Genomic DNA, 15,680 nt, shown 5'->3' on the forward strand with positions numbered 1-15,680 from the left:
GACCATTTCACGTTCCAATTCGATTCCTCGTCGCGTCGCGCTCTCGTCATTTCTCCCTGCTGTTCAAGCATTACGTTGTATCGTCAATTTATCGTTAGTACCGAAGATTTCGGGCATCGTTAACACGGATTCGTGGAAAAACAGAAATGGAAGAAACGAAATCGGTGCAGTATTTTTTACGAAAACCATTTCCCACCGATTCGAACTTTTTTATCTTGTCGTTTTAATTAGAAGAATCTGAATCGAGGCAAGATAAGCGCGGATAGCATTCTGTAGATGTACGTATAGAATATGTACATCTATATGTGTGAAACGAAAAGGGAGAACGAGGGGAAAAACGAGTCGTGTCGGGTAATTTTTAGCGATATTTACGCCCGCACAATCCACCTTCGAACGGGTTTCCTTTCTAACGGCTAATAACGGACCCCGGGCTCCGGTTGGGTACGAGAACGCGGTTTTTGACCGTCCGTTATTCCTTCTTCGAGCTGTCGCTTCCGAATCTCCGTAGAAGCCCGTCGTGGGACCTTCGCTTGATCCGTTAGAAACCATAGTGGAACTTGGGCCACGCGGCCATATGAATTCTCCACGGTCGAATGTCATTGATACGGCTGCGCTTCCGTACGCTCTCTTTTCGACTCGCTCTTTCGATGTCGACCCCTATGTACCTGTAACCATTTACCTACCTGCCTGCCTGTCTGCCTGCCTATGCCTGCCTATGCCTGCCTGCCTGCCTGCCTGCCTCACTGCCCCGCCCTACACGTCCGTGCCGCTATCAAGATACCGCGGAAACGTATTCCGGCCTGTCCGCGTTCATTATCGACACGCCGGACGTTTTACGGCACTTCTACCGTCGCGCTGCCGGGATTGATTCCCAGATTTATGGCCGTCGCGCTCGGCTGAGTCCAGACGAGTGTCCTGTTGCTCTTGGGGCCGAAGGAGTGGGAGCACGCCGGGGTGGGAGCATTTCGGCGATGGCCAGCTGGGGATGATTCCGCGTCGGGAGAGCAGGTTTATTAAATTGTTCCGGGTTGCGCGCTGGGTCTTGGCAGAATTTTTAATCCTCCGCGAAATTAAGGCTCAGTGGTTAACCCTCCTCTGAGATGCGTATCGAGGGATGTGTGGCTATGGTTGTTTGACTTTTCGAATTTTTCTTTTGAAACCACCTACCTACCCGGGTACATCTACTTCAACTGTTTACGTTTTTAACCTTCTACACCTTTATTAGACGCGCCAATGATGCATACCGTCCACCTACAATCCCAACAATTATACAATTCATCTGGGAAATGTGAATTACTCGAACGAAGAGATACAAACTCGTTCGCGTCCTCCTACCGGTCGACAACACGTGTCATCGATCTCGATAAAATCGATGAATTTTTACGATTCCCGGAATAGGTCGTGGATATAAAGGTAGACAAGAAAGGGGAAAAGAAAAAGAAAAGAAAAGGAAAGGAAATAAAGAAAGAGAGAAAGATAGTGAAAAAATATTGGAAGGAAAGGCGCAACGATCGTTAAAGGGTGCAAACGGAGGAGCGCCATGTACATATTGCGAGCACGTGTAATATACGTGCGAGTACGTAACACTCGGGATAATGCCGGGTGAAGGACCGAACCACCGTGCATCGGACGGATGAACTGGTTGTCCGGTTGGTCGTGTGCTCGGTTGCTCGATTGCTCGATTGCTCGATTGCTCGCTTGCTCGCTTGCTCGCTTGCTCGCTTACTCGCTTGCTCGCCCGTTACCATCACTGACCACTGCCAATGGGTCGATAACCTGAGACCTCTTTCGCAGCCGAAATTTTCGAACCTCCTTCTAACATGTAGAATCGAACAGAACAGGACGGAATGGAACGAAACGGAACGAAACGGAACCTTCGAACACGCAGCATCTTTTCCTTTCCTTCCCTTTCATCTTCTCTCTAGATAATCTCGCTTCCAACCCTGGAGGTGCAGCGACGCATCACATTCGCGATTCATAGCTACATAGTTAACGCGCGCGCGTTCGTTATCGAGCTCGATACGAAATTCCTTAGATATTTTATATTATTTGCGATATTACGATATTATTCGAAATAACGTCGGTCATTCTGCTGATCGTCGGTGTGTTAATTTTTTTCACTGATCCGGACACACCGAACGATTCTACTTTCAAACGTAATAGATCCCCTTGCGTTGCGTAAGAGGCGCAAAACCGGTGGATATGTTGCTCGTAGGTACATAGGAACGATATCGTACAGCACGATGGATACATTCGGTCATGAAAACGTGCACCGTAAAGTTATCTTCTCCTTCTGATCGCTGAATTTGCAGATTTCTCCGCTCGCATATTTACCCACACATTTGCCTGCGTTACGCACATTTTTACGCGCATTTTTTTTTTCGCGCTCATCCTTTCAACGACTTCGACAATGGTCAAGCCGAATAGAGCGATTGCAAAATCGACCGTCGAATCTTTCTTGCAAAATTTGTCAAAATATTTCCCGCGACGTAAATTTCGTAACACCGCCAAGAAACTGGGTAACGAAATCGAATCGTCTCTTCTTTCTACTCGGTTTTCAACGTCAACTTGGACTCTATCTACGCAAGGGATATATCGAGGTTACGGCACTTACAGCCCAAGTTCGATACGCAGACGAAATCCTCGGACTATAGATAGACCGGTGAAGATAGGTGAAGCTGATATTAGTTATAGACACCAGCATAGCCGTACATCGATCTACGGTTGCAATTAAAATGATAACAACGCCAAAATGGAACGAAGCGAATGACGCTAACACCTCGGACACTCGCAGCTCGAAGGAGAACCGAGGTGAACGACCGCTGTATAAAGTGGCATAAGTGCCACACACAAACCGTGTTCCAAGCCATAGCGGATAGTAATCCGTTTGGTCCTCACCACTCGAATGGCTACCACCATTCGATCCTCACCACTTAATCGACGGATAATCGAGTGACCAAAAATTGTACGCTCGTTACGATAGAAAAACCCACGACTCGATTCGATTGCGCGATTTCCTCCGATCGAAATCGAAAAACGATCCGATATTCGCGTTTGTTTCTCTGTTACTCGAAATCTTAGTCGACCTCCTTTTCCTCCTTTTGTCCTTCCTCCTGCCCTTCCTCCTGCCTCTTGGAAACCAAGCATGAAAGACACGAGGAAAGTTAAGGGTTAATAAAGGAGAAAAACAAGAGAACATGTGAAGGGAAGAATGTAAGGGAAAATAAATTTCTCGTTATCTCGTACAGGTACATACCAATTAAATCGACGAGCGGTCAATGCTCGACTGACCTCAACAACAGTAAAAGTGACAAACGGCTCGACTTCTCGTCCAAGTCGGCCGCGGAACTTGATTTCACGATTCTTGCCCCACCGCCTATCAAAATGATCTACTCGAACCTCATTAGCCTTCGAACGATCTACATACTTCCTCTCCTTCGAAATTTCTTCTTTCCTTTCCGTGAATGATAAAAACGCTTACCCAATTTCGATCGATTATTCTTATACTTCCATCCCTAGTTGAAAATGTTACTAATAGATATGGAACCGATGGTCAAAATTCCAGTACGAAATCTCGAGAAGTTTTCGCATCGTGATCTCGAAGACTACGAAGAAGATGAAGAGACGAAACTACGAAGAATTGTAAATTGCGATTGCAGGATGATTGGTAGGGATTGGCTCGAAATGAGATCGAAATATCAACGCAAGCCTCTTAAACAGGAAACCTCGTTGGTATCTCTCGAGGAAACGTTCGTGTTCTGCGAGTCAGGGGCGTATCACGCATCGATATTATAAAAAGATCATTCGCATTATTCAGTTCTCATCGGTACAACGAACCTCGAACGTTTGTTTTCAACCACGTTTCTATCCTACCTATTATTAGATGCGTCGTTCGAAACAATATAATCCGACGAGTACCATAATTTTTCTTTCTATCGATACTTACTAACCACGACTAAACGTTAAGTTGAGTTATAACGAGTTATAATGACACTCGTGTACGCATGTACATCTATCTATGTATTATATTAGTATACACTTTATGTCATTGTACATACGTGTATTATTGCATTTTATACATCCTACGTTTCGAATAAAACGAACGATTATAATTATCAACTGGAATATTATTCTTTATAAAATATACTCGAATAGGTAGACGCGTGCACGTGCGTGTGCGTGCGCGTGTGCGTACGCACGCTAGCGGGCGCGCACGTGCATTCGTCTCCACGTATATACGTACGCGATAATTTGATCCTCTATATGTACAATAATACTACAATTGATCGATCTCGTACCTCTATCGATCCGTTCCTGTGACCAGTCGTTTACAACGATCGATCGGTATGCGACGTGCTGCGCACTCGCTCTTACCTTTCGGATCGCATGATCCAAACCTTCGAAAGGACGTTGACCGGTGTTGTACCATGAGTGTAGCAAGTGTATCAAATGCTTTTGCAGCTAGATATAAGAGTATGTCGCGTGCATCAAATCCAGTTACATACGTATATACATACGACTCTCGAGGAAAGGAGACTCTCCGACAGGGAAGAGGTAAGGAGAAAAGTAGAGTTTTCCTCTACACATATTATACGCATCTGTATTTCCATCGGACGCGTGTATTCCTTCAACTTCATTCAGCGTGTATTCCGTGGAAACGGAATAGGGAATAGAAACGCGTGCAAGCAAACGAAATCCGAGGCGAATAGGAAACGAAGAATATGGTGTTCGTCTGCACTGTCCAACACCCGCACCAAAAGACGCAATCGATGCATCGTCGCCGTCTCTCTGCGCTCTTCGTCAGCTAAATACGAGAATGTCGTTAGATCTTTAAGCACTTTAAATTAGTAAGCTGAAAGTCAACGCCACGTTAATATTCCGCGCACTTGGCATATCATTCCCTCACAAAAAAGAAACAACCATTCTCATCGACCGAAGCGATAATGGAGAAACAGATACGCTTGACAACATTTTTTCAATTTTTCTCCTCGTTAGTTACTGCTGCTGCTACTACTACTACTACTACTATTAAAATCTGTTTATCCTTACCGCTTGCCTGCTTAGGGGGCTAGATCGAACTCTGACGTTTCGTGTCTCTGGCAATCTCGAAAAATTAACATTCCGTTAGAGCAAGACGATCGCCGCGATAAATCGGAATCGAATTCCATACGAGTGAAATACCACGTCTGACGACCCTGAGAAGCCAATCGTAATTACGTCATCGTAGCGACAGATATAGAATCACTGTCACTTTCAGTAAATACATAGATATATAAACGCGGGTCATAGTCCCTCATCATTTCTTTTTATGTTTCGCTACACGCTCTTACACAAACATACGCACACCCGCACACACGCGATATACACTGCTTCGGATTATCTCTTACCCGCTCTTTCTCGATAATATCGCTTTCCATTTTCCTTTCTTTCCAGGTAATGAGGAATTATTACGCGTTTACTCTTATCACCTATTCATATTCACGCGGATCACGACGATCGTTCTATAACGAATCCTCCGATTTTTCCTTCCTCCATCGTTCCCTCTCGTCGCTTCGATCTTGACAAGACGAATACGTATGGATGTCAATCACGAGCAAGTTGGATCTTTTTTAACTGCAAATCACCATTGGAAATCATGGCCACAGCCTCTTCACCGATGTTTTTGTCTCACTGCCATTCGCATTCCGTATCGCGAAGAGGAAAAGAATTTTCGAGGTATCGTTTCAAGGGTTCGCCAAGTATACAGTGTCAAATAAAAATATTCGATTAAAAAGAAGGGGACCGCCATAATCGTATGTATCTGGGTATTTGGGTAGTCTCCGTTTGGTAACCTTGGTTATAACCTCGTTTCGAGAGTATGGCGTACGTTGTCGACCGTTGAACCACACGAATCACGCGCGAATAGCATTTATCCGATATTTCGGGTTCTATGTTTCGAATTCTACCATCGTCTCCTGTCATCTCGTCTCTGCAATCCAGACCCACTCGCGCGAATCTTGTACTTATTCGACCGCTACCTTCACGGCGATTAACGATACACACGTCTGTATACGATCCTATTCGTGCTTTCGAAATTCATTGCTTCGCCCTTACGTAATATTTCTTCGAGTCTAATGCCGATTCAGCAGGCTCTCTTTCGCTGAAAAATCTAATGTCTAACGCGAACACTATAATCGAAGAAGATTTATAAGCGTGTGTCGAACAAGCGCGAAGCTTGCAATTTCTAGTACTATTGTATTATCACGTGTAACGCAATTATCCTAACAGGTTACGTCGATTTTTTCCAGGCCGATATCTCGTAGAAATACAAACAAGCTAGGATGGCAAAGGATAATAAAAAAGAGGGAAAAAGAAGAAAGAAAGAAGGAAAGAAGAAAAGAACAACGTATCGGGAAACAAAGGAACGAGAAAGAAGAAAATTATCGCGTACCTATACATGTATCATTATTATTATCATCATCACCACCATCGTCGTCATCGTCATCGTTATTATTAATATTAAAGTGAAAAGCAACGTGTAATCGTGGAAATGGAATAATTCGATTTCGATGTGACGATTGATATTCCTTCGTAGAATAAAAGCGCGTACGCTTCGATCCGTTTACGATAGATAACGCATACACGCGCAATTTGACAAATCATAATTGTTCGATGATTGTCTAACCTCATTTTAATCGTCCATCTTAACGAACAGGTACCTACCATCGTAAAGCATGACCGAGAACGGCAGTTAATTTACCGTTTTATTAACCGTGTGTTTTCTAGTTGTCGTGAAACACGTGAACGGACACCGTTAGACACACCGTAACTAACTCGCTACTCGATGGTCCTTCGCTAACGATCGAAAAATCTAATGTCAAATCAATGGAACCCGGCTGGCTGCGGTGGCGGACTTGTTACCGATCTCCGAACCAACTACCGTTGCAACAGCTACGCCATCATACAAAATCAAATAGGACTGTACCTTTCCGAGGCCGTCTGTCCAGCGAGATCTCCACGCCAAATCTTTCTAGCGCCTCCGTTTCCACGGGTAATCCAATGGAAACCTTGTTGCATACGTAAATATAATTATCCCTGTACTGCTCACGCTAAACCTCGACCGTTAATACGCTTCACCGATTTCGATTTGCTCTCCCAACGTTAAATCAAACACGGTTCCACTAGAGATGAACGATTTCTTTCACCCTTCTCTGTGTAAGCTCGATCTTAGCTTAGCTACTTTTCCCAACCTCTCGAAACATTTCCGAGATCCCTATATCTAGCCAAACGATATAATATATAAATAATACCATAACCTGAGAATACGTATTAATAGTTTTAGAGAAGATTTTACCTCTCGCCTTACCTAAAACCTTACCTAAAGCCTTACCTCTCGCTAGTCCAACAGACATTTCTCCTCGTCCAATTCCATTTAATTTCATACAATATCGAACGGAGGAATCGATCGAGTAAAAAGAAGGAGGAATCGATCGAAATCGAATCGTCTCCAACGATTACACGACTGATCACTTTGAAAGTTACGAGACATCTTAGCTTCTATCCATTTCATCTATATCTCGTTACTTGTACATTCATACACAAAACTTTGTTTCATTGTCGAAGCGAAAGAGGAAAAAGCAACCTTATCGTCACATAAATGGTGACACAAGCTACGAACGTTATCTTAAAAATCACCAGAAAGCTCAAGTTTAATCGACACACGAACCGTCTTTTCCTCTTTCGTACTGGCAAGCTGATAAACGCAAAAGTATGCGACGCAGGCAGACGCACCGACCACTATATATCTTTCTACCACTACCGGCGGTCTAATCGGTGACAAACTGTCTTTCTTTTTGCATCAGCCACGTTACCATATCGCTTTGGATATTTTTCGAAATTCTCGGAAATTCTCGGAAAAACGATCATCGATCTATTCGAACCAGACCTTCGAGAAGGATGGGTAATGTCTGATGGACAATGGGGGAAGAAAGGCAAGACGTTACTCTCGACGATTCACCTCGACAAACCACTTTCCTTTTCCCCGACCGTATTTTCGAATCGCGTTGCTTGCTATATAAGTACGGAAGCTTCCTCAGTGGTAATTTATCAGCTTTTCTTTTCACGATGCATGACAACGAAATAATAAAAGTCATCCGAATATATAACCAATAAATAACACCGTATCAGCGGACTCATATCTACAAACATACACACGTACACATATTCTGTCCGTATCGTCTAATATTATAATATCATTTTTACACGATATCGTCGATTCGATATTCGCCCTTTGTCAATTGCGAAAATTCCAAAGTTCTAGCAAAAATCTAACCAACTGCTTTGTATCTAGAGAGTTCGCTTTCACGCCCGCCGGCTTTTTTCGTCATTAACACGGCAAATTCAACGGTCGTGATTCGTAGCTACAAAACGAGAAACTATTTTGGAAACGCGCCTCAAACCTGTTCGAAAGGTATTGCGAGAATTCTCGTTAGTCCGAGACGTAACGCTTTCGTTTGACACGTACATACGTAATCCGGCGCACGGGAAAAATGTACGAAAATTATGCTTTACGCGCGTGCATCTGTTGCCTTGGCCGATTAAAGTTACGCGTTATCGTATAAAAATGAAATACACGATGTAAGTTTGATATGAAAATAAGGATCACCCTGCCTATCGTGACACATTGGTGCAGCATTTCGATCATAATTATCGTAACAACGCTTTCTTTTTTTTTCTTTCTTTCGTTCGACGATGTTTGAAAACGTCGAGATTATCGTTGAATAAAATTGCAAATTATCGTTGCGAACTTTATTATTAAAACGAAGTAACACAGCTAGACTTTTATACAAGCTTCATACCAACCCGATACGTTAACGGTACATGGATTTTCGTCCAACGATTATTGGAAAAATCTTTAGCAAATATAATATTTATCTGAACATCATTTCTAATTGCCGATTTAAGGTAGCAATATTGACCGCTAAAAGCTACGAATACAGCAGGGTAAAGATATAATATCTGCGGCACTAGCGTAAAGACGCCTGGCGCCTACGTATCGAGCGTTTCAAGCGTACTCTACCACGTCCATGGATCTCATTCGTATCCTTAAAAACATGGGCAGGCAGCCAAATACAGTCGCACTTTGCCCATCGAACAATTTCATATGGGATACAGAATGGTATGGCATATCGTGACATCATTTTTTCCATCCTTATCTTTCTTTTCTCCCTTTCCTTTTACTTCTTCGCATAGAACGAACGACCGAGCCGGGCGATGATGTCTCTAGTTATACAAATTTCTCTGCATCTGTGTGGTTCATTCGTAATTGGATAGACGGTTTCAAATTTGCGATACGACAAAGTTGTATAAATTGCATCGTTGTACGTACGAATTGCATCGATTGAATTTATTCGTTAAATTTACCATATGTATATACACTCGGTGATATCGAGGTGATATTGGCAATATCGATATTGGCAGCGTTAATATCGATTATATCATATCATATATATGAACGGATGGCAATAGTTTTTACCAGCAATCAGTGACGAATGTGGCTACTATTGCTGATGCGAGTTTTGACGCTCGCGATGATACACCTACGACCAATTACGTAAGCCATTAAAGTTAGCGCGCGCGCGGGCTTGGTCTTACTTTCAGCGTGTCAAGGACATCGACGACAGACCCTCGGTCGGCCTAATTCCGCAAGATCGTTGCCAGGACGTGCGGATATTAAAGATCTCACCATCGTTCGATATTCTCTCCTTCTCGTTTCCCCATTTCCCCGTTTCCTACTCGATACGATATAGGATACTTTCCTATAACATAATCAAACAAGTATCGTGTCCTCGATCGAGTAATAACGAAAATCACGTTAGAACATCGATCATTGTACTTTAACGTCCTTCCTTCTTTTTCCTTTTCTTTCTCTTTCTTCTTCTCTTTCTCTTTCTCTTTCTCTTTCTTCTTCCCTTTCTCTTTCTCCTTCTCTTTCATCTTCCTCTTTTATTTTTTCTTTCTTTGATTTATCCGAGAGTATCGATGGAAAAGAGTCGATGCGCAAGGTTCGTATCTTGTACGCCAGAAGTGGAGATTTTCTTGGCTCTCAGGAAAGTACGCGACGATAGACGCGTTGTCCTTGACACGGCGGGAACACACCGTCATCGTCGTCGTCTCTTGAGTACTCGAATGAATTTTACTCTTCGGGCGTCGAAAGTGAAACACCCAAGCTATTTAGAGACAACGTGACTGGAAATTTTTGATCGAATAAATTATTGGTTAACTTACGTATAATCATTCGGACGTTTTCCTGTTCGATCATCCTAGTAGACCTCGTCATCCACCATTCCATCGTTTACGTCACTCTAACTTCATTTCTACTACCTTCACTGTTACTTCCTTCCTTCTTTCCTTGCTTCCTTCCTTCCTTCCTTCCTTCCTTCCTTCCTCCTCTCTGTCTCTCCCACTCTCCCTCTCTTTCTCTCCACTCACCCAGCTACCCCCCCCCCACTATCTCTCTCTTTCACCTTTTCTTCCACCTTTACTTTCTCTTTTCTCGCTTCATTAACGCAACATCGTAGTTCTACAATTATGTGAGAAGAAAAAATCATCGAGAAGAAATATAAAAATACGATATATCTGTGAATAACGATGATCGTTAACATTAAATTGAGCGGTTACGAAATATACATAAACGTATCGTTGGTAAAATTCGGCCAAATTAATGTGGAAATAAATATAATAAATTTTGTATTTAAAATATTCGTTGCTTTAATGGGATATAATCATCCGATATTATCGATAACCTATGGAATTATATAATTGGCAAAATGTGAAAGGATATTATCTCTGAAACGATCGTAGTCGGAATTATCGCGTTGTATGAAAATATGTACAGAGGAATTGAGAATAATAGAAAAGAAGAAAAGGAAGGAAGAGAAAGGATAACGCCTTTCTCTCTCTTCTTTCTCCATACGTCCTGTTGTTAGGCTTAAATAAGAGATTCGTAAAAATCTGGTTGTTCAAATTGAAACGAATCATCGATGTTTTCTAGCAAGCATAGATAGGTGGAAATCGACGAGTTCGATGAACCTGTCGATCGAATTCTCTTCTGTACGCATTGAAAAAGCTTAGTTCGTGGTCTCATCGAATCTCTTTATGAATAAGCTGTTTCTACATCGCATCTACGTGTCGTGCGATTCAATGCCCAAATTGTTTCAAAATCATTCGTTCGAGTGTCGTAATCCCCGTAACTGCTTGATCTTGAATTCCGTACATGATGTCGCATGTGAGCTGATTTTCTTCCTTTTACTATACTTCGTTATCGACCTAGTACGTATTAAACACGCGAATCAAGTCGTAAATCAATTGGTAAATCTAGATCCACGACTAACGTTCAAAAATCAACGACGATACCAGAATAACTTCAAAGTGACGATTATTCCTCTGTATCGAATTTTCATTTCGATTTATCACTTTTCATAGTTGAACGAAAGGAGAAACGAAAATGACACGGCAAAAGGAACACGAAAAGGAAAGGACTGGAAAACAATCTTTCATCGTCATGATGGAATGTACCATGAACGTTATTTTTATGAAGAAACGCGAAACACGTTCGAAAAACGTGTAGCCGAAAGAATCGCAATGGATCGCAATGGATCGCAATGGATCGCAATGGATCGCAATGGATCGCAATGGATCGCATGATTAGCAAAGAAATAAATTTCACGCATCATCGTTGTCAGCGTCAATCGCATAATAAGCTCACGAGCCTCGTAAGATGTTTAGAGAAAAAACGTTAAATTTGAAATTGGTAAACCGAAGAATCATCCTTCCTTCCGTCAAAGGAAGCGTATGTCGTGGTAGTAACAGGCCGAATCGTACTGGAACAAATCATGGAGAGACAAACGTAATCGGTGCAACTCGTTTCTCTGTTTTCACGATCAGGTTTACCGTCAGACACTTACTAGCCGTGCCGCTGACACTGGCATTGGCCTACTCTCTCCGGTATAGTTCGTTCTCCCCGGCTTACCTTCATAGTCTCGCTTTCTTTCATATATTTTCGTCTTATCGTCGAACATTACATATTCCATTTCTACGCAATCGCGAAATATTCCAGCGACGAATGAAACGTAACAAACATTTGTAACGATACGAATGATGTAATGCTGCCTTGCCTCGTGTTACGAAAACGATAAAAACCTAAAGATGCATAGAAGAGAACGAAATGGATATTTATATATATTTATAAGTGTTTACAGATATTTCCAGATATCGATCAGTCGTTCGCCAGGATAAAGACGTCATAATCACTCGAAATATAATGTATTTCTCTCAAAGGATCGTAACCTTTTGCTCGATTGATAACAATGATAATAACGATATTGATAAATATAAAACGATAACGTTAACGATAACAATAACGATAACGATAACGATAACGATAACGATAACGATAACGATGACGATGACGATGACGATGACGATGACGATGACGATGACGATGACGATGACGATGACGATGACGATGACGATGACGATGACGATGACGATGACGATGACGATGACGATGACGATGACGATGACGATGACGATGACGATGACGATGACGATGACGATGACGATGACGATGACGATGACGATGACGATGACGATGACGATGACGATGACGATGACGATGACGATGACGATGACGATGACGATGACGATGACGATGACGATGACGATGACGATGACGATGACGATGACGATGACGATGACGATGACGATGACGATGACGATGACGATGACGATGACGATGACGATGACGATGACGATGACGATAATAATAATAACGGTAAGAAAGAAAGCCTGGTTTTTTCGGTACGGCCTAGTTTTCAGTGGGAAAAGTCGTCCGTTCCTCGTTCGTTCCCGCGTCGAATCCATCTGCGACGCACATCGACGTATCTAGACACGTGAGCATAACCATCCGATATGTTAGCACACACGAGTGTGTAACAGCGCGACCGATCACGTAGGACAAGTGTCAAGTAGATAAATGTCCGCGAAACCTATCGGTTGGGAAACGCGTACGAACGCGCACAGGTCGCGCACGCCACCCATATACCTTTCAACTTATGAAAAACGTAAACGCAAACTTATTCCAGCTTTTCGTCTCCACGTCTCCATATTTTTCATACACGTTATATACGCGTTCGATTCTTCTGCTTTTCCCGTTCTTACGATATGGGTTACGATGGGGTGCCGCCGGATACTAACCGAAATTTTACATTCTTTTTACTATATGCAACCTATCGTACTTTACTGCACGTCCGAGATATAGTTGTTCGAAATCTCTATCAGAACGAAATCGCACTTTCTTTACGTCGTGTACGCGCGAAAGTATCCTTCGCCCGTTCGTTCGTTCAAAAGGTCCATAACAACCAAGGAAACTGAGGTACGGTGCAACGACCGATCGTCAAGTAGGTCAGTTGTGGGCGCACGCAATCGTCGCAACGATTTTGAAAAACTGTCGTTCTACTTTTACATGGGAGCACTTTCACGGTCGCTAACCCCACGACAACGATACTTGCCATATATTTTGCATCTTCTCGTATTATACCTACGTACCCACGCGCGCGCGCGCGCGCGCACAAGTTGCTTTGCGAATGCAATTGTCACGTGTATCTCTTCCAACCTTTTCATCGCCTATTTCCTTCCCGTTTACCAAACTGTTGTATCCTTTACGCATTTTACCATCCAGATACGTACGCACCTCGTTCCTCTTTGCTTTACTCTGCTATTCTATATGTATCGACGTATATCTATCGCAAAGAAAAGTTACTACGTGTCGAGAACATAGCATCGAGAGTAGAACGAATTCGAATTGTCGACAGAGAGCATCTCGAAACGATGTTAGTCGTTACTCATCCTTGACATCGTTTACGAATCTACCCTACTCGTGATCATGCGCATATGCGATTAGTCGATTAGTCGATCGAACGTTATAACGTAACAATTGAGATTACCTCGCGAAATAAAGAAAGAAACAAACAACTAAGACTTACATAGGATTAACGAATTGCTTTCATGCCAGGCATTGATCCTTCGTTTCCCTTCGTTTCTCTTCATTTCCCTTCGCTTTTCTTCGTTTTCGAATAAATAAACACCTCCAAACAGATTGCGATAATGGTGGAAAATCGATCCGAGTTCAGTCCATCCAGGGATGAAATTTTTCTGTTTCCGTCAACTATCTATGTAAATTATTCTATCTTGTGATAGAAGATCAATTGTAATTATCAAGATCTTGATAAATCAATAACAATTAGGGAAAATGATTCAAATTTCTACTTATCTTTCTCCTGCTTCAATCTTGCTTTCAGTGAGATCTTCGTGTCATTGTCGTGTTTCTTTTCTCGAGAAGAATCTTTGGAATTCTCCTATCGTTTCTATTTCGAATAAAAGAGGCAAATACGCATAGTTGCGCATTGAACGAACATCCGATACCTATATCATTGCAGTTGGAGGGATATTGCATAATTGGCACATTCATATAATACATACGTGAACAATACAATGTACACAGACATTAAATAATAGCAGTATTTTCCAAAGGCGAAAGCAAACTAAACTTTTAAACGATTAAAGAGAAAAGGATATGTTACAGGAAAATGTATGTGTGTGTACATGTGTGTACATGTGTGTGCATGTGGAAAGAGGGAGAAAAGAAGGAGAAAGGAGAAGGAAAAAACAGAGAAGAAAGAGAAACACGAGTGCGGGTGCGCGACTGCATGCGCCGCTGCGGCGACGCCATAGTACCGCAACCCGCCGTCCACCGTCGTCTCGGCGCCACAGTCTTTCTCTCCGTATGCACGGAGCCGGCTGAAACTGACCGTCCAGCACGTACATACCTTTTTCCCTTTCCTTTTTAACGTGTACGTCCACTATCTCGACACGCTTCTTATACAATGGTAAGTAAAATATTTGAAATAGAAAACCTCGAATATTCTTACCGCTTCTAATATTTTCATTCTACGTGAAAAAAATACCACGCGCACCCACCACAGTTACACACGAATTCGAATAATTCTTTATCGACACACCTCGTATTTCGTACTGATTTCAAACTACTTTACGTTCGTTTAATCCTGTACAGTTTCCCTTTGGTTGAAATTTAATCGATATCAATTCGTTCGATGCATCGTTTCGTTATACGATTCACTCTAATCGATGGCTGCACGATACTTTGTTTCTTAATAACAGTCGATTTTATGCAACGTAAACGATACTTTTCATTGCCATTCAAGGAAAATCAATAAATCGCACAATCCACTTGTCTTATTGCTTTTGACACTTTACGTATTAGCGATATATGTCCGTACGATCCGAAGAACGAAAACAGAGGTGAGAATGAAGCAAAACTTCGAAGCTACTCCATACCCAGCTTTTCTAAATCACCGCGAGATCGCAGCACCTCTCTTGAAATTATTATTTTACATCGATATGGTCACTTTTCCGTAAAACTATTATTACGTTCTTCCACCATTAAATAAGTATTAAAGTATTTAATAAAGTTGTAAAGAATAAAAGTAAAGTAAAACCACATTTTTGCATTCTTAATTCCACACAAGGGCAACATCACTATCATCATATTATTATCGTAGTCGTCGTCGTCGTCGTCGTCGTCGTCGTCGTCGTCGTCGTCGTCGTCGTCGTCGTCGTCG

At 42.3% G+C, this 15,680-nt stretch overlaps 1 protein-coding gene across 1 annotated transcript in view; it reads left to right on the forward strand.

The window, feature by feature from the left end:
• The first annotated feature begins 14,665 nt into the window (after positions 1 to 14,665).
• LOC108554023 (putative zinc metalloproteinase YIL108W) overlaps positions 14,666 to 15,680 on the forward strand; it is a 4,117-nt gene continuing 3,102 nt past the window's right edge. The window contains exon 1 of the mRNA XM_017909151.1: positions 14,666 to 14,927. Within this exon, the coding sequence (XP_017764640.1) occupies positions 14,925 to 14,927 (3 nt within the window). The 5' untranslated portion in view covers positions 14,666 to 14,924. The remainder of the gene's footprint in view (positions 14,928 to 15,680) is intronic.

This window comes from Eufriesea mexicana, unplaced genomic scaffold, assembly GCF_001483705.2.
Source record: "Eufriesea mexicana isolate 0111107269 unplaced genomic scaffold, ASM148370v2 scaffold15236, whole genome shotgun sequence".
NCBI classification, from domain to species: Eukaryota; Metazoa; Arthropoda; class Insecta; order Hymenoptera; family Apidae; genus Eufriesea; species Eufriesea mexicana.